Source organism: Corvus kubaryi, unplaced genomic scaffold, assembly GCF_017639235.1.
Source record: "Corvus kubaryi isolate FWS band 111438036 unplaced genomic scaffold, C.kubaryi_AGA036_p1.0 split3-73, whole genome shotgun sequence".
NCBI classification, from domain to species: Eukaryota; Metazoa; Chordata; class Aves; order Passeriformes; family Corvidae; genus Corvus; species Corvus kubaryi.
The window spans coordinates 9,984,434-10,006,299 of record NW_024582091.1 but is presented as its reverse complement, the minus strand read 5'-3'; the positions used below and the strand labels follow the sequence as shown (position 1 = coordinate 10,006,299).

The following is a 21,866-nucleotide window of genomic DNA, read 5'->3' as shown; positions in this document are numbered from 1 at the left end:
AAAGGGTCACTCTAGGCACAACATGTCAGTACTTTTATACTATCAAAGGCAGGAACTGCAGGCTTCAAGCCTACAATTGAGAAAAACCCCAACACAAGTCTTTGGGGTCTCTACCCCATCTCTAAACCATTTTTCATTTTATTCAGCTCCATACCATTTCCAACTTTGATTTTCATTTAAGAAATCCTTAACTGTCACCAGACTGATTTTATGGAAGCCTTTACATAACACAAAACCCCACAAATACACTTAGATGACACATTCTAACCATCTCATCCCCTTTCAGATAATTTATTTTTGTTTGAAGAGTTAGCTTCAGCTCCTCAGTGAGCTGATGTGACCTACCACACAGCTCCACAAACACTAACACCAGTGAAAGGGAGGCAACACAAACACTCACAGCTAGAGAGGGGAAGAAAAACCCACCTTTTCTGTAGAAGCATGGTCCTAAATGCCCCTACGAGTACACATTTACCCTTCATATTTCACTCACAGTGTACACCAAATCACAGTCATGATTTTCATCATCCTCCAAAATCCAAATCCAAACCAATCTATTTGTGGCTTTCTAATTTTGGCTTCTAATGCTTCAACTGAAGCTCACCATTCAGGACTTCACTACAACTAACTGATGCAACTGTGTATTAGCCTAACAATCAACCAATGAAAAAGCTCTTAATTTAATTCTTCTGCAAAATTAAAAAGTCAACTTTAGTTTTGTCAAAACTTATATATCAAAGAATGCTTTATAATGAACCAGTAACACTGTTAGAGATAAGAGATGAAGTGATTCCTACTTTTCAAAAACAGAGCAAAACTTAAACTATTGCAAGCTACTAGTTACATATTTCATTTTTGGAAACCCACAGATCAAACATGATTCCAAATACACTCCCTAAGTGATTCATAAATAGTAAATGAATTCATTTTGTATTGGGTTAAAGAAACATAAATTAAGCTTTCACTGTTGTCTTCTCGAAGAGTATAAAGAATTGAGAAAATTTAAGAGTGCCCTCTCAACATTAAGCCAGAAGGATGCTGTATAGTACACTGATGTACTCCTTTTTTCTGGGTCAGATGAGACTCCCATCACCCAATTAGTTACTCATTTCACCTACACTGAAGAAACATGATACATTATAATGTACAATAGCCTCAGCAAGGAGATACTTTCCAGCAGCCCCAGCTTCACAGTGTCATTTTTGGATCCACAGCAAACATTGATCAAGAGCCTGATGCCCTACCACTACTAGCTGCATCTTCCCATGATCCTAATGACCCATCTGTCATGGTAAAGCATGCTGCTTGTTATTTCATATATTAAAAGAATGTAAAATTGTTGATATGGTTTACATGAAATATTTTGTCTCATTATGTTTTCTATTAAAACATCATATCTCAGTAAGTTCAGAGACATGTCAGAGACATGCCACATACTTTAATTCACCTTGGCTTTAGACCAAACTGTGTCATTCTACCAAGAGTTTAAAACATCCAAAATCTACATGATTCTCAGCTGATGTTTCGAAGCACTTGACAGCTCTGCAGAGCATAAATTTAATTAAGGCTTAACAACTTTATCAAATGTGGATAGATTACTGAATAAGCACTCTAACAAGACAAAATGAGAGGCAAGGTAAAATAAAAACTGAGCATTGAACAGAAAAAAGGTGCAATGGGATATTCCCATTACTTAATCCAATAAGACTCATTCACCCTAAAGATACTATTAAGTGACTGTTTACAATTTGTGCCTCAAAGAAAACAATCAGTAGAACTGTTCATGCTTAAAATGAAATTTGTGAAATGAAAAGGCTGTTAGGACATCGCTCCCTTCTTATTATTTGCTTGCAATTAATCAAGAGCAGACCATTCTATCCTTTTTCTTCAGTAAACCCTTTACCTGCCTGATATTTTTATTCGAGTTAATGGGGAGATGAAGTGGTATTGTTTGCTTGTTTGAGACAAGTGGCTTTGAGTTTCAGCAGATTTATACTTTAAGCAGTTTAGAACATAAAACATTCACCTATTAATCTGAATAATAGAATCTTGTAGGAGTTCAGCAAAGGGCAAATATGTAAACATTAATTCAAAATCTTATGCCTAGATATATGACAAAATTATTTAACTGATCAAGATATTTAAATAAGAAAACCAGCCTCCTACACAGTATTTACCTGAATTATTCACTGTCATTCATCTTTAAATGCTGTATATATATTAAGGATCTATCTGCAAATGAAGAGCTATTATACTGAAACAGGATATTTGATTCACAAAGGTGTTATATCTGCAATTTGTAAATAAGGAACTACTTTTTAAAGTTGTGATATACATTTCTCATTTGACAGGAAATTTTAAAAGTAATGTAAAAAAAAAAATGCATCAAGCTTCATCACTCTTTTCCCCAAGCCCTGCCTTCCTCATCTTGCCATCTTTTGTTCAACCCACTAATCAATTTGTGTTGCAATGTTTCCACTTCTATAAAAAAACAAACCAAAACCAAGTCACTTTCAATTATTTCCCAGCTGTTCCTTAAACATTGTTTCGTTCTCATAGGGACAACTGACTTGTAAACCTGATCTATTGTATCTGCTTGGGCCCACACATAATTCAGTATCAAGGACTTGCTACTCATCTATCACATTCAATTGTCCCAAATATCCTTAAAACACTCCATAAATAAGACCTGAATACAATCAGCTCTCCACTGTCTCATGTATCAACTCTCCATTATCTAATGTAATGGGAGAACGAAGGTATCCTGAGTAGTGGAAAATCCCAGATGATAACAATGCTACAGATCGACCACACAACCGATGGTACGGCAAGTGTGCCCCAATCGATGAAGTAAACTCCAGTCTACCAAGGCTTTCAAACCCCAGTCCAGCTTCTTCCAAAAGGTGGCACATGCAGACTTAGTCACACAGTTGCAGGCTTACCACTACAACTTTTCAAGCATAATAGTTTGGGTCCATCGGTGTGCCTATACTAAATTGCTTTCCTGAAGCGCACTGGAATGAAGAACCCAGTACAAACATCTCAGAGCATGGCTTGTGCTAGAGCAAAGCCAGTGAGATTCACATACCCAACCTCGGTACAGCTCATTTTCTCTAACACGCACCTCTAAGTGCCAGGAACATGACAGGGGAATAATCAAACTGATCCTGCACCAGTCTGGCTCCTTTTCAAGTCCTGACTCTGACAGCAACCTAGAAAAATGCTCTAGTGATACTAGAGACAGGGGCTTCAGGTTCATATAAAGATTTATGTAAAACTGTTTTCCAAAGCAGAAATACTAGAAAAAGAAAATAGCTCAAGCTTTGTAGTCAGCATTAGGATTCCAGAAAAGTGCTAGGCTTCTTAAAGCCTAGTTTTTTATGTGAAGATTCTTGAAGAATAATTTGAAAAAACCTGTTACAATCTGTCCCTTACTCTCTGTTTTGACTGCACTACACTGAAAAAATGCCTTTTTATTAAGGGTTGACTTTTTCAGATAACAAAGTCAGAAGTATTTTGACAAAGATGCTTTAAAGCTATTCTGTTTTGAAGAAAAGAATCAATGGTATTCAGAAAGGTGGTGTACTGTAAACACATTAATCACCTGTAAAAACAGCAACATCCATCCCAAACAGCCATTAGCTCAAGCTGGATAACTGCGTATTTTACTAAACAAAGAATAAAACAACAGAGATACTGCCAAGAACTTTAATTTACAGTATGACAGAAAATGCACTAAAAAATTAATTCATGATCAAGAGCCTGATATGCATTAACTGCTAAAATACCCTGACAGATTATGCCATGATGTTTAGAATCACCACCTGATAATTCAGCAAGATACATTTGGGTGATCCTAGATGATACAGCTAGGGTTTGGCACTTTGAAAGGCTGGGCTACAATGGCAGCTACGAAGTTGAGCCTTAGCATGAGTCACTGCAGTAGAGGCAGTGCAGGGAACACAGCTGGATGAAGGTCTGACACCACACCAAGAACAGATTTTGAATGAGGTTTTAGACCCATTTTTTCCAGACAACAAGCAGCTTGCAACAGCTTGACGTTCATGGTGTTGATGTGTTTTGAAGAACAGGCTCCAGAGGGAGGCTGAGTAAATGAGACTTGAAACAGTCTTAAGGATACTTAAGCATTGGAACAGATTGTCCAGATAAGCTATGGAATCTCCAATTATGGAAGCTTTCAAGATGTGAGGCAGCAGCACTCCAAGCAACGTGGTTTGGATCAAATTATGCCCCTCCTTTCACCAGGAGGAGCGTCAGAACTGTATGATATGCTACTATCCCTTCCACCATGAATCAGTCTGTGATCCCAGAAGTTAAAGGAAACCTGAAAAACAGCATTCAGCAATTTACAACATGATGACTGAAAGGTAACACAATAAAAAGCACATCTGGTCGGGAGCTGGTACACAAAACAAGTTGCAGACACACCTATGAATAGAGCATATTCCAGCTCCCGGTTTTCCTAAGTCCACACAGGCAAAATCCTTCTCAACAACCGATTTACTTGCTTGTCTGAAAGGCAGCATCTTTTACTTCCTATTACATTTCCAATGTCATAGACTTAGAAAATAAAAAGATGACCTACAACACCACCTCCAAAAATTTGCCAACCCCTCCTTCTATAAATGCTTACAGCATTTACTTATCTTCGCCACAGACACAAGGTCTAGGAGGAATACTAGATCTCTTGCTCTAGTTGCACTGCTTAAAAGCTTTATCCTGAAACAGTTTGACATCCATCCCCCCATTCATCCAAAACCCCAAAAGCAAACCTTTGCTTTTGCTTCAATGTGGGAGATAGTAGACATCTCAAACGCTTAGACTAAGACAGCGTACAAGCAAAGCTGAAGTGGAGAGCTTATAAATATCAGGTGATTTCTGTCAAACCCGGTCTATGCAGTCATTCTTCAGTAAATATATGCATGTACCTGCCTGTGTCTGTTTATGTCATTTGGCCCTCAATGTCATTACATGCAAATACATAACCATGATATTAAAAGGTTCAAGGATATCTGGAGCTTCGTGTCCTTACTACAGACCTTGTAGGAAAAGGTGTTCTGAAATAAATAGTTAAAATTACTGCTCTCCTGTAGGCAGAGGACAAGTCTACTGTCCATCCTGTATAAAGGATTAAATCTTGTTCATCAAGCTGCATTACAATCTTGAAGATTCAAAAATCTGGCATGTGCCAGAAAATGCTTTCCCACACAGGAATATTGACAGGTTTCCTTTTTTTATCCCCACTGGGTGGGAACTTCATTTAGATAGGCATAAATAAGGGGGGTTTTACCACATTTAAGGAAAATGGTAATTTATAATGTGAGCAGGAAATAGGTTTATCAATAACTGGAATATATCTTGCTACTGACAAAAATGGAAACATACAAAGTAATAATGATTTGACTTTTTAATGCTCCCACATGGAACTACAGGGAGTAATGCGTGCAAATGCAATCATAAAGTACAACTGTTATTAAAATAAAAAAATCTCATGCATTAAAAAAGCATATGAGCATATATGGCAATAGCTGCACAAGAATTTACTTGAAAAACCACTTAGTTTGTCAGCTAAAGAACATTCCAAGGCAAGTGTACATTCTGAAAAAGCCTCATAACATACTTCATTGTTGAGGCAGAACTTTTTTTGCAGTTCCTCTTGCCAGGAAGAGGAAAGGTAGAAGCGTGCATGGCAAAGTCTGAGCCTTCCCCTTCCCTAAATCCCACTACACTCACTGCACACTTAAATGCATTCAGTCACATTAACAACAGCAGGCACTGAACGTCGTGAACTGTAAAACTCACATGCACATTGGGTCACCTGCAGGGCAGATTCTAAATTTATCAGTTAACCAAATGGAAGAACAGCTGTGACTCTGTATATGCAAAACCTCAGGGAGTTACTGAATGCAGGGCCCTATTGAAGACACACCCTCCAGTGCAGACCACCACTAAGACCTCTCCTTTTTCCAAGGTGAGCTGCGGCTCAGGCAAGCAAGGTTCATTCTGTGCAGGAGGAAACAGAGCTGGAGATGAAGCACTGCTTTGCAAATAAAGAATGTGGCACTGAAACGAGAAACTGCAAGGAAAACAGACAGAGGAATGAGTCTCCAGAGGAACAGGCAGCTCTGGGGGCAGTGATTCCATGGAGGCAGTGTCAGACTGACCCTGGCAGAGCTATGTCTTCTACAGATCACACCTCTTCCCAAGGAACCAAACGGGCATTAACAGAAACTCCCACTGCAGTGAGAGGTTGAGTCAGCAAAATACTGAAAGGATCCAACAATGAGAAAAAACCTTCCTTTATTTCTGTCCAACACCCCCCTGTTCTACAAGATAAACCCCTTGCTACTGGAGAGACCATACATCCCTAATTCATTAATGGATTACAAAAAAACCCTTAAAAGCGGTAAAGACATTTAGCATTTCACATGGTCACAAGCCAATACTGACAAATGCCAACATACTTTTCTAGGCAATCTGAGTACACCTGTAATGTTTAAAGCATTTCATATGATTGTGGAACACAAATACTCCATTTTAAACATTACCACAAATTTGCCAGATTTTTTTTTTGTAACCTCATAAGCATTCTGTAAAAAGGCAATCCAGGCAAAGAGGAAAATCAGAATGGAAGTAAAATAAGGTGCAATGGAAGCAAAATAAGAGAACATAGAAAGAATAAAGCACAGGCAGTAAAACGCTGATTATTGAAGGGCCAAATTAAAAACAGAATTGGTTAGCCTTGTTCCTCACCAGGAGACATGCACAGTCATCTATAAAAATTTAATCTTACCAAGCCCAGTTGGGGCCCACAGAATACCAAATGGACACCAAACTAGCTACAGGGTTTATCTAGACAGGAAATTATTTAATACAAGTATAGAACGCACAAAAAGATTCTTATCTTGCAATCACTTTGTAATAAGTACTTCTGATATAGACCAATATGAGATTACACTCTGCTGTAATTGTGGGATTTATCTAAGAAACTCTAATTCAGATACTTGAGCAGCAGGAAAACTATCATGCGCAAAAGACAATGTTTAAAATCTTTTATCAATCCCTTCAATGAAAAATCCATGTATTTCCCAGCTGACTTTTATTAAGATGAGCAACACAATGGGCAAACTAACAGGAAATAGATAAGAGGTTCTCATTTATTTGAAAGAAAGTTCCCTTGCAAGTTAATTACTTTTTTGAAGTACCTCACATGTCTAGAGCACACATTATTTGTGAAAATTAGTCTTATATATAAACAAAATAGTAATTAGACCAAAAGTTTGATTAGAGTTATGTGGGAGACTAATTCCTCAACTAAGTCACAGCAGTGTATTATGAAACAGGATTAAATACGTAAAACAGAAGAGAGGGGAAAGTAAAGGCAGCTGGAGATTTTGCCTTATTATTACAAAAACCTTTTCTTCACATTCTTTCCACAAGACACACTCAGGCAGAATTCCTGCAATGGTTATGAAGATCTATTAAAAAACTTGAAAGGGGAACAGTCTCAAATAAGTATTGCTTTTTAAAAGAGACACATAAACATGCAGTACTAGATGAGTTCTTATTTAATCAACTATACCTTAGTCTATATTTATAATTTTAGTTCCTCTTTTATTTCCTGTTCTTACTGAAGAGAAAAAGAAAGAAATCATACTAAATTTCCTTACATTTTTAAAGTACAGCAGTCCCATAAAGCTTATCTTCAGGAATAATGATTTCCCATTTTCTCTTATAACAACTATTCAAACTCTATTTATTTAGCTTGAAAGTATTTTTCATCTGACTTTTTGATTCAGCGTACTAGCCTTGCAAGTGATACATCACAATTGTTTAACCACTTCGTGGCTTGGAACTTTTAAGTTTTCTGGGGAGAAAACTAGGGAATGTTAGGTTTTCCTGGTATCCAGGGTCACAATCTTACAAGCTTCACTCCTTGCAAACAGGCATCAGTTTTTACTAAGACATATCACAACATATTAATTTTGAAATCAAGGTTTAGCAAACACAACAGATGGGAGACCAGAAGACAATTCATTTTCTGGCATTCACTAGTCCTTCAAATTTTGTAAGTTTTGCAGCTGTGCAATTCTGTTCCTCTCATCTGTCAGTAAACAAGCATACAAGCCTTACAATTCACTCTGTACCTTATTTTAGTGACAGGCAATCTGTTTTAATAGCAAATAGATCATATATTTAACCAGAGATGGCAAACCAGGTACCACAAAGAAAACTATTGCAAAAAATCATGACAAAAGAGCCCATGTGAACTACCATATCTTATGCAAGATGCATCAAAGAAAGGTAGGTCATCACTTTCATACCTTATCAACAGCTTTTCCCCTGTAGTAAGCTCTGTCATTCATGAAAGTCACATGAGCTCCTATCATTTAATTTTTAGAACTGAAACACTGTAGTTTCAAATACAACATACTGCTCTGAGATGTTATTAAGACACTAAGAAAGAAAATTTCTCAGAATTAGAAGCATCTATCTTTTTTCCTTCAAGCAAGGCACATTTTCATGATTCATTTAAATCAGTTTAAGCCAGTACTGCCACAGGTAGAAACATTTTGCAGGCCAAAACCTCTTTTAACTATTTTTGTCCCTCCTCAAAAAAGTTCTGATGTTCCATCAACTGTATGGTATAACAAACCAACATGCTCATCCACCTGGAAAGGGAAAAAAGAATCCAGCAGGGGCTACTACAGAAGACAGGATTGCACAGCCAGGGGAGAAAGTGTTCCCTTCAGTGACATGACATGGGTTTAGGACAGGCTGAGCTAGTGGTGTGGCTCCATGCTCAGAAATAATATGAAATTGTACTGCCACTTCCAGTAAATATTTTTTTTCAACTTCATGAGTTTCACCTCCAGAAACACTGAGAAGCAGAACTGCTGACTGCACACTGTACTTATGCATTTATTATTAGCATAAATCTTAAGAAATAATCTCAGAGAATATTACCAGAATAATATCACAAGCAAGTAATGAAAAGTTAGCATGTAAGTCAAGACCTGTTTCTCTACATTATGATGATCCTAAAAGCTTATGAATGGCAAAGAGTAAAGTGAGCATTCAAGATTGGAAAACAAAAACGCCACTTCTTTCCCCTTCATAAAGAAGGTGAGTTACTGTTCTTGAACAGACTTTTTGCCATGACAGAGGTACCTCCTACAGCAAATGTATCTTCCATCTCTTACGACCTCCCCCATTCCTGTACACTCACAGGAATTAAACTTCTGATGCCAGTTTAAATAAATGAAACAAATTACACGGGAACAAACAGACTAAGTAGCCAGATCCCTTCTTCTCTTGCCAAGTTCCACAAGCTGGATACCCTGAAGACACACAGTGCCTGCTGAACTTGTTCAACATGTTAAAAAAAAAAATTAAGCAAGCAAAAAAAAATTGTCTACATTTCTCAAAGGCTTTTGTTTTGAGAAAACTGTAACAAGCACTGCAGAAAATCTCAAATGATATCCAAAATATTTTGAAATAGATTTTATGTAGGAATGTATTCAGGAAAGGTAGGAAACAAATTGCTGAAAGGATGGCATGCAAAAGTACTACGAGATGAAAAGAGAGAAGAATATGATCAGGAAAAGAGAGAAACTCCATAGAAGAAGCATGAACCCTAGTAAAATGACTGAAGTGCAGAGATGATCATCAAGGTGACCGTATGATTTACCTTCTACATACACTGAGGAGCTTCAAACTTTCCATGCGCCTGGGTATCTAATTCATTTGGTTCCCCTTAGGAGGCTGACCTCCCACCACTGCTCCCTGTAAGATGGGATCTGCAAAATCCACTGAAGAAGAATCCAAGTTCTCCTTGCAGAGTTGGAAGCTGAGGGATTCTGCCCCTCTGGATGCCTATCATCTCCTCCTTCCCCCTTTCAGAGCTGACCTACAGAAAGGGACTTGGCATTCTGGAGGAGATTAGGGGCCCTTTCTCCAGCACATACCAGAGCTGGATCCCTCTGTCTCCTGCAATAATCTGATTCCTTCTCTGTGTCCGTCAAGCAAGCTGGCATCTGGGAAACGCTATCCTTCCTTATAGTAAGGGAATGTCAAGAATAATGTTGTGAAATTTAGACAGAACTTTTACAATACAAGGACTTCTGCAAGAAGTGAAGTTTAAGGTATTTTGTTTTTCCCTTTTCCTCTCTCCTGTCCTCCCAGGCACTCAACCCTGCAAGACATTTGACACCTTTCTCAATTACACCAAAGCACCACTTGCAGAGCAGTTCTGGACACTGGTTGGATCCAGCAGCTCCCCTTCCAGCAGGCAGCTGCAGCAGCTCAACCAGCACAACCCCCGGGGCAGGGCACTGCAGCAGCACGAACCTGCCAGCAGCAAAGGAGGTGGAAACAGCAAACTGGCATTGCCAGGAGAGCTCTGTATCTCCACATGAGGGCTTAGGGAAATTAGAATTGACACACCTGACATCTGTCATAACTGTATCCTACGGGCAAGGATGCCAACTGAGATGAATGCAGAAGTTCAAACAGAGGTTTTGTTTCAAAACATACTAATCTCTGGGCTGCTCTCACTCAGCAGATCACACTGACATAATGGCCTCTCCTGCTCCAGACACGTCTTCCTGACATGGAGGCTGGAACTTTTATGGACATTTCTCTCAGGATGCAGTCCAGGATTACAGTTAAACCAACCCAAAAGCTAGCTGGTGACAGAAGTAGGCATCCCATTCCTCCTGTGTACTTTATACTCCTTCTGCACCACCAGTGGCAATACCTGATGATGATGTGGACCAGGGAGATTAAAAAAAATATAACCCAGAATGATTCTGGTTTTGCCATTTTTTTTCTGCTGGTTTACCATGCTGAGCTGACCAACCATAAGGTAAAAGAGCCTGACTGCAAGCACACAGGAAGCAGGATCACCCTGCTCAGGCAGCTGCTATCCAACAGATCTCCCTACGTGGAAAATCTACGCCATTAGCCCTGTGTTCCTGCCAGCTTAACCCACTCTCTGACTACACTGCTGTCAAAAGCAAGCCCATCTTCCTGACCTGACTGCAGAAGCAATCAAAGCAGAAAACCATGCATATCATACCTTTTGGCAGATAAATGCTCAGGCCAACTATAAATGCATAGATGAGAATGCTGTTTCACACCAGATTTGGGTTCACGGCATCAACAGTGGGCCATGCTGGGTATATTCTCTCACCCTCTCCCCCCACCAAAAAAACCCCCCAGTGCTCAGGCACAACCATGGATATCAAAGAAACATGCACAAGTGAAAAATACACCATTTTTTTTCTCCCCAGTCTGATCACCTCCAATAACTTGAATGCTACTTCTCTCAGTAAAAACACATGAATATAGAAAATTATTAGCAGCAGAGGTCTTGATCACTTAATCCAAGGTATTCATCATATTTTTGGAGAAAATATGAGACAATTTTTTCAAGCAATTTTAAAACTTTGGAAATCAACAAATGAAGTTATGTATGGGTAAGCATGAACACAATGGTCCAGTCTAGAGGGCCTCTAAGTATTTGGAGGTATTTTAAGTTTCTTCCCCCTTCGCCAGTGGAGTCAGAATCTGGAAAAGGGAGAACAAGAGGAGTGGGGTGAAATAAGGTTAAAAAAATATTCAAAAATCTGATGAGTTACTTTATGTGGAGTACAGTAATTGGCAGGAGGTGTAAGAAGTAAAAGAGGAAGAGATTTTGAAGCAAGCACCTGACTGAAATGGAGGCAGCGAGTCTGAGTTTGCGTTTGGTGGTGGGACTGAGACTGGTTCCCTATTCCAACAAAGCCACCTGCTCTCTGCAGGATGCGACAATCCAGTAACATGCTGTTTGTGATTACAGATACAGGTATACATAAAGGTGTTATTAGCTTGTATGTGCAGCAAAAGAGGCACAAAAAGACATGATAGCAGGAACTTCTGCTGTATCGTGAGGCAGTCAAGACTTTGAAACACAGGATGAGCATCTTTCTCTTTCCCTTCCCTCAGATAGCTATGGATGGTGAACTAACTTAAAGAATCATATTTCTGCTGTAACTATTATGTGTATTAACCAAGCACACATAATTAAGGCAAAACACTTATGAATGACAGATTTTTCTGGGTTTTGCTACCATCTCACAGCGTCAGGTGTGAACTGTAAAGACTATGCTCAAGTTACAAGCTTCTGCACAAAAGGGTGCTAACACTTGAAAGAATCTCAAAAGCAGCAATTCTAATGACTAAATATGTTTTTGATGCAAAGTTAAAACTATTACTGCTGTCACATGCCACTCCAGAATACTGAACTCAATAAAACTCAACTTAGAAAAAGAAGGTGCATACTGAAGAAATCATCGTGATCCCTTCAACTAACACCTATGCCCATTCTACCTTCATATTATGCACAGCTGATAGCTATATGTTCTACAGAATAAAAGAATGGGTTTTCTCCAAACAAAACCCTTTTATACTCATTTCTGTCTTACACTGTCACTTATTCCCTCACTAAACTAAATTCATTGATCATGTTTCTGCTGACAGACCTCATGGCAAGGCATGCCGAGGTACAGTCTATATTTTGCAGTGTGAAATAGTACCTGGTCTTACATACACAAGACCCCTATTTCTTCAACTGCATAACAAAAGAAGGAATTACATAGATCCCCCAAAAGCAGTCTCAAAGGATGGCAAATCATGCCATATCACTGTCACACCAAAGAGCTGTGCCTACCACAGCACTGTCAGGTCCAGAAAGGCAGCAAGATAGCATAACTAGGCATCTGAGCTCTTTATCTTTCTGTTCTTAGAAAATGGAATTTTGCCAAATTGAATGCCTGGAGGAGATGGGATGCTATTAGACAACTTTAATTCTGAGTTGAGAAAATGTTTTCCATTGCAAAATAATAATTTCAATTGCAAAAGTTGTTATTTTTAAAAGGTCCAAAAGTACTACTTAAGTGTAATAGCTAATATTTGAATAAAAATTCAGGTGATTTGAGATTTGTACCCCATATCTGAGAAGTCTAGAAGACACAATGAGTACCCATGAACATTACAAAATACTGAAGTAATATTTTTGGAATATGGGGGGATGCAGGAAAAAAAACACACCCCCAGGACAACTACAACTACCAACTCTCAGCTATACCTCTGTGAACAATGATTGAAGAAATAAGCACCTGGTCAGTCATCTTTATGGGTCAGAATATGTAGCTAAAAAACGCAGTATCAGAATCTCATTTCGTTTCTTAAGTTGGGAGTACAGTCTTCTAGGAATTACCATGAAAAAGAGCAGGGAAGAGGATTCAAAAGCAGAAGTCCAATTTACAGTGGCTCTAGGTGACCCCTAGACAAGCTTTCCTGTGTGGCTGGAAGTCTCCTAATACAGCCACTGCATTTCAGATAACTGAAGACGACAAGCAGAACAACCTCCCTGTCTTCAATTCCACTCATTAGTGTGCTTCAAAAAACCTTAATTTCTGAGCTAACTTAAAGGATACAGTGTTCAGTTTTCCGCTTACTTTTATAACCCCTATTTTCCACAAATATAAGACTTTTTATTTTAGAAGACAAGATTATGTCTTTTAAATTGTTACTGCTCTTTGGGACCGGACCATGTCATTGGTGGTGTCTCAGACATCCTGCATCAGATGGGCTAATAGGATAATTGATGATACTAACTTTCAACTTCTGAAGCAATGCCAATTTAAAATAAGACTTCCCCCTGCTCATTCCCAGTCTTACCCTTTTTTGCCTCAGAGCAAGCAGGACCTGTGTGTGTGCATCCACTTATGAATTAGAATCAAACTGATCCACTTAAAAAAAACCCAACAAAAAACCCCCAAGACCAAAAATATTTCCATTATTTTTCCTAGACAGACTATTCCCTTGAGTTTACAGCCTAGCCCTCCAAATCTTAAACCTGTATAATTGCTATCTGTGTTACTGTAAAACCATAAGCTGAAGAATAGAGCTCATCTTACAACTGTTAGACAAATTTACAAAGAGAGAAGAAAGCCGTCAAAGATGCATTACATTAAGTAAAGATCACAGCACAATACTTCAAAAGATAAGCTATCCTGTCAGAAGGCAATTGAAAACATTTATTTCCAGAAAAATATGTCATACAGAAACGTAGTTTGAAAGTCAAAGTATGTCTGAGCTGTATGAATTAAAAAGAAAACCAAACAGGTGAACCTGAATGTTCCTTGTCCACCACGAGTTTGTCACCCGATCATATGCAAGCAACACAAATCATTAGCAAGGGCTACTTCTTCATTTAAGGACAAAACTTTTTCATTTCTGATACATCCAGGAGGAAGAAAAGTGGTCCTATTGGAAGCATATGTTTTGGATTTTAATTTCCTGTTAAAAATTTTAAAATTAATTTAGACATCTCACTGGATCCAGGAGACAATACAACTTTTCATATATTGCATTATTTCTCATGACATTACTGTGTAATCATAATAAGATTCGTTAAATTTCAGAGATTCAGTGTTATTTTCTTTTAAGCTACATTACACAACCACATGCATGGAAGCATAAAATGTCAATGCTGCTCAGACATCAGTAAGTATCTACACATGGAAAAACAGAAGAATATCATAAGGCTAAATTTTCAGTAGTCTCTGAAGCTTAAATTCCTTTGACTTTTAATAGGATTTAGGTTCACAAGCAACTTATGCTACTACAATCTTACCAATAACCTTTCAGATATGATCCATCTCCAGAAATATGTTTTAGGTTAGAATCTGCCAAAGTCTCTCCTGTGGAAGGTATTTAGTATTATTCTTCCATCTGTTACCCAACAGTTAAAAGCAAAAACACTTTAAAGAAGTGTGGTAGACTTACATTACTAACATAAGCTCTTCATGTGGTTTTATAAGAATCTTTTAACCCAAAACAAAGTCAAATAATAGAAAAGTAGGACACACAGAGACACAGTAAATCTGCAATAAAGAGCTACTATGAATACTTTATTTTACTTCCTCTCCTCATAGTTTACGTAACAACAAACTTACACTTCACCAAAACAAACATTAGGAAGTTCTTTTTCTGGAACCCACAATGAAACTGCAAGTATTGCACCTTACAAAGAAAAATGCTACCTAAAAAAGAGACAAAACATAAAGATATTACTATTAAAAGTATTCTAAATCCAGCTTTGGCCAGCTGTGTGTGCATGCATACTACTGACAAAGTAACAAAAGATTAGTAACAAAGCAAGAACTTAACACTGGGATTATAAGAATGCACAGAGACGGGAGAAAATGTAGATGAAAGCTGTTTTCGAAGCAGATCTTGCAGCAATATGTGCACTATGCTAAACTACAAACCACTAGGTGAGTCTCTTTAGCTCATTAGATTTGCCACTTACAGGTGAAAAAGCACTACACAGCTCCAGGGAAACGAAAACCTCATCTTCTTGCAAGTGAGGCTTACTAGGAAACTCTTCTCCCTTCCCACAGAAAATGTGTAACTGTCCCAAGTTAGACATCAGGATCCACCATCCCATGGTGGAACACAGGAACTTCAACTGAGCACTACAAAGCACTGTGGCACTTTCAGTAACCAGTTGCTTGGAATCAGACAGTCTCAACACATTTATGCCTCAGTTGAGGACACATATGTATGCTGACACATACAAAACATCTGTGTAAATGAGAGGGTAAGCACCCACAGTCCACAGCAGAAAATTGAGTGGCAACCTGTTCTTACAGCAAAGTCTTGGAACTTCAACAGCTTTAAGCTGAAGAAGGATAGGCTTAGATGAGATCTTAGGAAAAAATTATTTTACTCAGAGGGTAGTAAGGTATTGCAACAGGCTGCCCAGAGAAGCTGTGAACACCCCATCCCTGGAAGTGTTCCAAGCCGGGCTGAATGGGGCTCTAACCTGGTCTAATGGAAGGTGCCTCCCCCATGGCAGGAGGGCTGGTATTAGATGGTCTTTAATGCCCCTTCCAACCTAAGTTGTTCTATGCTTCTATGCAAAGCTTGCTGAGACTACTGAGCCAGCATCAGTCCAAGAGAGGTGCCACTGGTCACGAACTTTAAGTTGGACTTCGCACCACTGACCACAACTCTTTGACCCCAATCATGCAACCAATTTTCCACTCAACTCATTCTCCACTTCTGCAGTCAAGCTATGTTATGTTTCCTTTGTCTTTACAGAAAGTCAGTACTACAGAGCCCAGACCTTATTGGAACTTTTATGAGCTAAGATGATGAAACAGCCTGAAACCTCGCTATCTCAGACTATCATTCTCACAGGTCCCAAACAAATACATTTCTTTAATTCATTTTGTCACACAATAGCTGCATATCAATCACTGTTTGGGCAAAAATTCCTACCATCACATCTCACTAGCTCAAAAGAAAAATTGTGTGAAGTCTTATTTGAATGTAGTAACAGACAAAAATAAACCAATGGAGCCATCTGGAACAAGCTGGGTTTAAAGCAAATGGCACAGTTGTAAGAAAACATAGTAAAATAGGTGTAGTAGATACATAAGACAAATATTCTGTTACAAAACTAAGTGTCTGCACTGTCTATTACCCCTTCTTGGAACAATAACAGTTATCTAAAAGCAAAGAAAACAGTCTGCTTTAGAAGGTCATTTTCTTAGGAGAATAATATGGTTATAACCCTTCAGATAAATAGGATCTTAAGTGAAATACTATGAGAAATTCTGGCTCAGTCTGCATTATTTAGATCAGTTTAGATCAGCAGAGTGGTTTTGAGGCTTTCCCCAATGACTCCAGTTTTCTGCATGCTGGTTCAGTCCACTGAGAGCTTACCAGTCATAGAACCTGGATGTCTCCTGAGGAAGCTAAACTATTCTGATCTACCTGTCACAAAATGTACTTCAATCCCTCAGGGCACAAAAAGGTCGGAAGCACCTACAGATACGAACAACTTCAAATTACATTCATGATACAAAACATCTGGTCCAGAAGATGACGTTAAAATCTAGTCTGAAGTAACCCTGGAACCACATAGATGTAGGGACATCAACACTGCTTTTAGTAATTCATTCCTAGAATACCAAATTTGTTAGTGTACGCACAGTCGAAAGCACTTCTGGCAACTGTAGTGCCACTACAGATACAGATCCAAGAAAACAAGATACAGTTAGATGCAACAGTTGGCAGATTTCTTCAAATAGTTATGAAAGCAGGAAGAAAGCAAAATGGGTTTGACTGGATATTGGGGTATGTGGACTCTACGAAAAGTGAAGGGGTGTGGGGGACATGCCACAAATTCCAATGACCAAATTCAAGTCAGTTCATATTTAATACAAGGGACAAAAGACTGACATCTAAAATACATAAGGGTGAACTTTCAAACTGATAGAGTGATTCAAAACATAAGACAAAGCTGTAAAGGAAAACAACTAAAACTGATCAGAAGGAAATTTAGGCTGGAAATTATGACACCTCCAGTAAACAAATGAGTGAGAATCTGGACTCATTCTGCAAGCAAATACTTTGAATAAAAATATACTAAGTTTTAAGAAGGAACTTGATGTGACTACTTGCAACAGCCAACATTTTATTCTACACAGTTCAGAAGGTCATGATGTTTCTAACACTGTGAGACAAGCATGCTGTGCTGGGTAGGCTTGAATGCACACAATCCAATTCTGTACTTGATTTTGTTGAGGCAAACCATGCTAAACACAGTGGTAGCTCCAAAATAGGAGGCTAACAACAAAACTAAAGATTTCCTTTTCTGCTCATTCAATCCATTATCCAAGAGCTCCTCTGGCTACAGAAGTATTACCTCCTGTCTCAAATAAATACAAAGACAGATCCCTAGAAAAATACTGGAACCTACCCAAATTGAATTTATCGTAAAAGTCACATTTCTCTGTCTGTCAAATTATTCTGGAAGTTCTCTCTTCTTCCTGACATTAATTTCTAGGGGAACGTGCCCAGAGTTAAAGGTTCAGCTTGAAACCAGAAAGTCTGGTTTCTCCTCATGCCGCTTTTCTCACTATGTCAGCATTCCACCTCTCTGAACTTGCCCTGTGAATTTACTACTTTTTAGCTTACCACAAGAGTAAGCCAAAAAGGAACATGCCAAGTAAAGCACTGGTATTTATATTGCTGTACTTTGCTTCTAAATTACCTTTCTGAAGAACCATTTGAAGTGTAAGGTTAGGACACTGTCTTCTCTTCAGGTTTTCTAATAGAGAGTAAATGTGCTGCCATATTCTACCCTCTCTTTCCCCACTGATTTCAGAGGTTAAAAAAGGCTACAGTTCAAAAGACTGTGCTTTTTTGTTGAAGTAATTAGAATATTCTCAGTGTTTTCCCAGACCTCTTAAGCCTCTCTTAATCCTTCTCTTCCAATGAAGAGTGAAATCACAATTTTCCCTAAAAATGGGACAGTTTGTTGTATATACTTTGACTGCATATAGTAAGCAAACATAATGGGTCATTACTTCTGTGAAAAAAACCCCTAACTGTACTGAAAACAATACTCGCCCACACACACCTGACTTGAACTATGACAAGGCTAAAAACAATAGTGTATTTTCTTATCACTAAAATGTTTCTGAGGGAAGTTACTCTACAATGTTTTGGAAAAAGCAGCTATCATAAATCAACCCTGATACATCTTGTTCCGTCTCTGCAAACACTGACACAGCCTAAACCCTAACATTTTTACTGTAGTCTACTTGAACACTGAATGTACCACAACACTAAAGGACCAATAATCTTTAGTAACTCCAAAATAAACTACAAAGGATTATTTCCTGCATAGCCATGGGAAACAAGGACCTTAGAAAGTAATCTAGGATGATCATGTAGTATCAAATGAAAGGAATTCTACGGAGATAAGGTGGAGTAAGAGGAGGTCAGGAGAGTCTAAAGAGGCAGTATTGAATCCCGTGCAACTGGAGGCACAGCACAGTGAGAGGAGAGACATTGGTGAAATTCTCCACTGCCAAACTGATAAACGAGTAGGTTAATTGGGGCAAGACCATTTTTAAAATATTGAAGAGAAACACCTACCATATTTCAAACAAAAGGGATTACAGAAATTAAGACATGCAAGGGTAAAGACCTGGATAAGAATATAATGTACTCTCCATATCTCTCTGTTTTCCATCATCTCCAATTAGATAAAAATATTGTATTACAACTCAGGTTTTAAGAAAAATTATTTGAATATTTAATTTTAAATCCTGGAAAGAATATGACTTTCCAATACAGAATAAAAAAAATTCAAATCGCTATAAAAATAGTCAGTAACACACGAAGCAACACTACATGATAGCTACCCATTAAGGTCTTTCCAACATCAGCCATCCAATGCAGTAAAGTCTGAAAGAACATGCTACCTACCCTCTTTGAAACAAATCAACATTGAAGAATTTGTGGAGCTCCACGGAGAATTCTACCATAGCTTGAACTTCACTCATGTTTATGAGGATGAAGAAGTCAAAACTTGTCAGCACCTTAGTTACTGAAAACAAAGAGAAAAACTATTTAAAACACAAGCTGGGGATAATGACCATCTGGCCCTAAAAAGAACAATGCTTATACACAGTTTTGCACAGCTTCCTTAAATACGCAGGCCCTGAGGTAAACAAGAATATAGGATGTACCAAATCCAGCTCAGAGTAACTTCTACCTTTCTTGTGAAGGAATCAAATGTTATCAGAGAAGCATCACAACACATCGTCAGCATAATACAACCCTGGCACTTACTGATACCTACATACTGCAGCTCTGCGTTGGCTCTTGGCTGGAGAGGGAAAAATACTCTCTGACAAGGAGAAAAAGAGCATGGGCTGCTTCCAGCCCTTGTTGGTGCAGAATGACCATGCAGGCAGCAGCGCCTCAACTCTGGCACGAGGACAGGAACAGCTGAATTACAGTGCAGGCAAACAGTAAAGAGAAAGTGTCTGATCAAGTCATGTAAGGCTTTAGATGGAGAGATTCCAGGGGAAGGCAGGAGTTAAAGAAGGCAACGTGCCTATTTTTAGTAAATTTTTTTTGTGGTAAAGTGTTAATTCTTATTGTCATCTTCACAGCCACAGACTAGCAAGTTCCTGCTAATTTACAACCGCCTGCTGATACCTAAATTAAAACCCTACAGATTTTACTAAGTTCTGCTGGTTTTCCTTCAACACTATCAGCTAGATTAATAAAACAAACTACACTTCCTGCAAACACTTGTCTTCAAACTTCCCAGTTTCTGCAAGCACTGCCTGGTTTGAGGGCTAAGCAAATCAAAAAAACTTGAGCAGGCTGTACTTCATGCACATTAAGTCAGTTTTTCTGGCTCTGATGTATAAGCAGGAGACATTGTCTGGAGCTTGACTGGATTATGGGGTTTTTTGTTTCTAAAATTTTGACCATGGATTTGGATGTTTGTGAAGTAGCAGGCAGTATTGAGACTGAAACAGAGCAGCTGGCAAAAAAAGTCATCACTGCAGCAGGTATTAGTCAGCTGAAAGTCACCTTTAGGGGCACAACCTCTAGCCTACCAACTAAATTGTCTCAGAATATGACTCAAGACTTCCCTTTCTGTACTCACTCTGGAGGAGCTGAAAGGCTTCAAGCACTGTAACACAGGTGTAGATTTTAAACTATAAACAAGACATTAATTCTGACCTTGGTTTAACAGCCAATACAGGGACTCTGAATGCACTCGACAAAAACACGGGAACAGTGCATTACTGACGTAACAGGGGACAGGGGAAGAGGAATTTTGCTGCCTTATGAAGAACTTGGGTCAAGGGCCCTTAGTGCAAGATCAAAACTACAGCATCTAGAAGATGCTATTAACCCAGCTTGTCTAAAAGATCTTATCATCATTCGAATTTCAATCAAAGGACTTCAACAGATTAATTGAATGATGCCACAAGTTTTGCTACAGTTGGTAGTGTTATGACTGGAACTGACGACCTACGGGGCTTTACAGCAATTCCCTCTTCCACTGCTTTGTCTGTAGTATTGTGTAAGGATGTCCTCTGTGGTCTTTAAAGCTAGAATCAAGATGTTCGGCACTCTAAGTCTCTGGGGCTGCAATACTGCATTATCACATGGACACCACCTACCAAAATGCAAGTGTATCTTCTGCAAATGAAACCTCACCTGCCACAGAGCAGAGATCCAGACAGAGATGCTAGACCACTGTGATCCTTGGCTGCTGGGTAACAAACCCTGTGCACTGTGCATGAAACTGTCCAGTACCTCAGAAGGAAGCCACTTTAAAGCACTCAAGGAAGAGCAAAATTATAAAGTAAGGATGCCATGGGGCATTCTCACCTAGCTTGCATTTTGATGAAACTACATTCTCAAGGGAGGAAGACATCACAAGGCTCTGACTTCCTGGCACAATGAGCGGTGTGAACTCCCTGAGCAGTTTGCCTCCACTAAGGGAAGGGAAGAATATTCCTGTAGTTGTTGCTGGGCCATGGTCAGGGTCCCTCAAGTCCCCAGCCGGAAAACCCATCCAGAACTAGTCCAATTAGATAAGCTCAAGGGTCCATATCATGAATGAGTTAATTCAACAAAAAAAAAAAAAAACTTAAGAGAGCCACATCTTGCATGACTGGCTGTCCTGGGGTGATGTTATAAGGCTGCTTTATTCCTGAACCGTCCACTCAATGCCCAAGGACGCTGTGCCTTTAAGATGGACCCGGGGCCGGGCCACAGGACCGGGGCAGTGTGACGGCTCAGCCCAGCGGCTCGGGGGCTCTGGGGCTCGGCAGGGAGCGCGCCGGGAGCGCTGTGCTGCTCTCTGGGTTTCTTTTGTGTTACGGCTAGTGGGAGAAAGGTTCTGTTGATTTTTTTTTTTCTTGTTCTTTTTGCCTTCCCTTGCCTCACTGCCTCCCTTCCCT

The 21,866-nt window shown here is 39.0% G+C and overlaps 1 protein-coding gene across 6 annotated transcripts in view; it reads right to left on the bottom strand.

Annotated features, from left to right (window-relative positions):
• FAM135A (family with sequence similarity 135 member A) overlaps window positions 1-21,866 on the bottom strand; it is a 79,949-nt gene that overhangs the window by 41,442 nt on the left and 16,641 nt on the right. For 5 of the 6 annotated variants that reach the window (XR_006014148.1, XM_042016800.1, XM_042016802.1 and 2 more), the window contains one exon: window positions 19,360-19,480. Coding sequence is in view for 5 of the 6 variants with exons in the window: in XM_042016800.1 (XP_041872734.1) it covers window positions 19,360-19,480 (121 nt within the window). In the remaining variant the exon portion in view is untranslated. Of the gene's footprint in view, window positions 1-19,359; window positions 19,481-21,866 lie in introns of those variants that run through there. The other variant, XM_042016805.1, reaches the window with a different exon arrangement.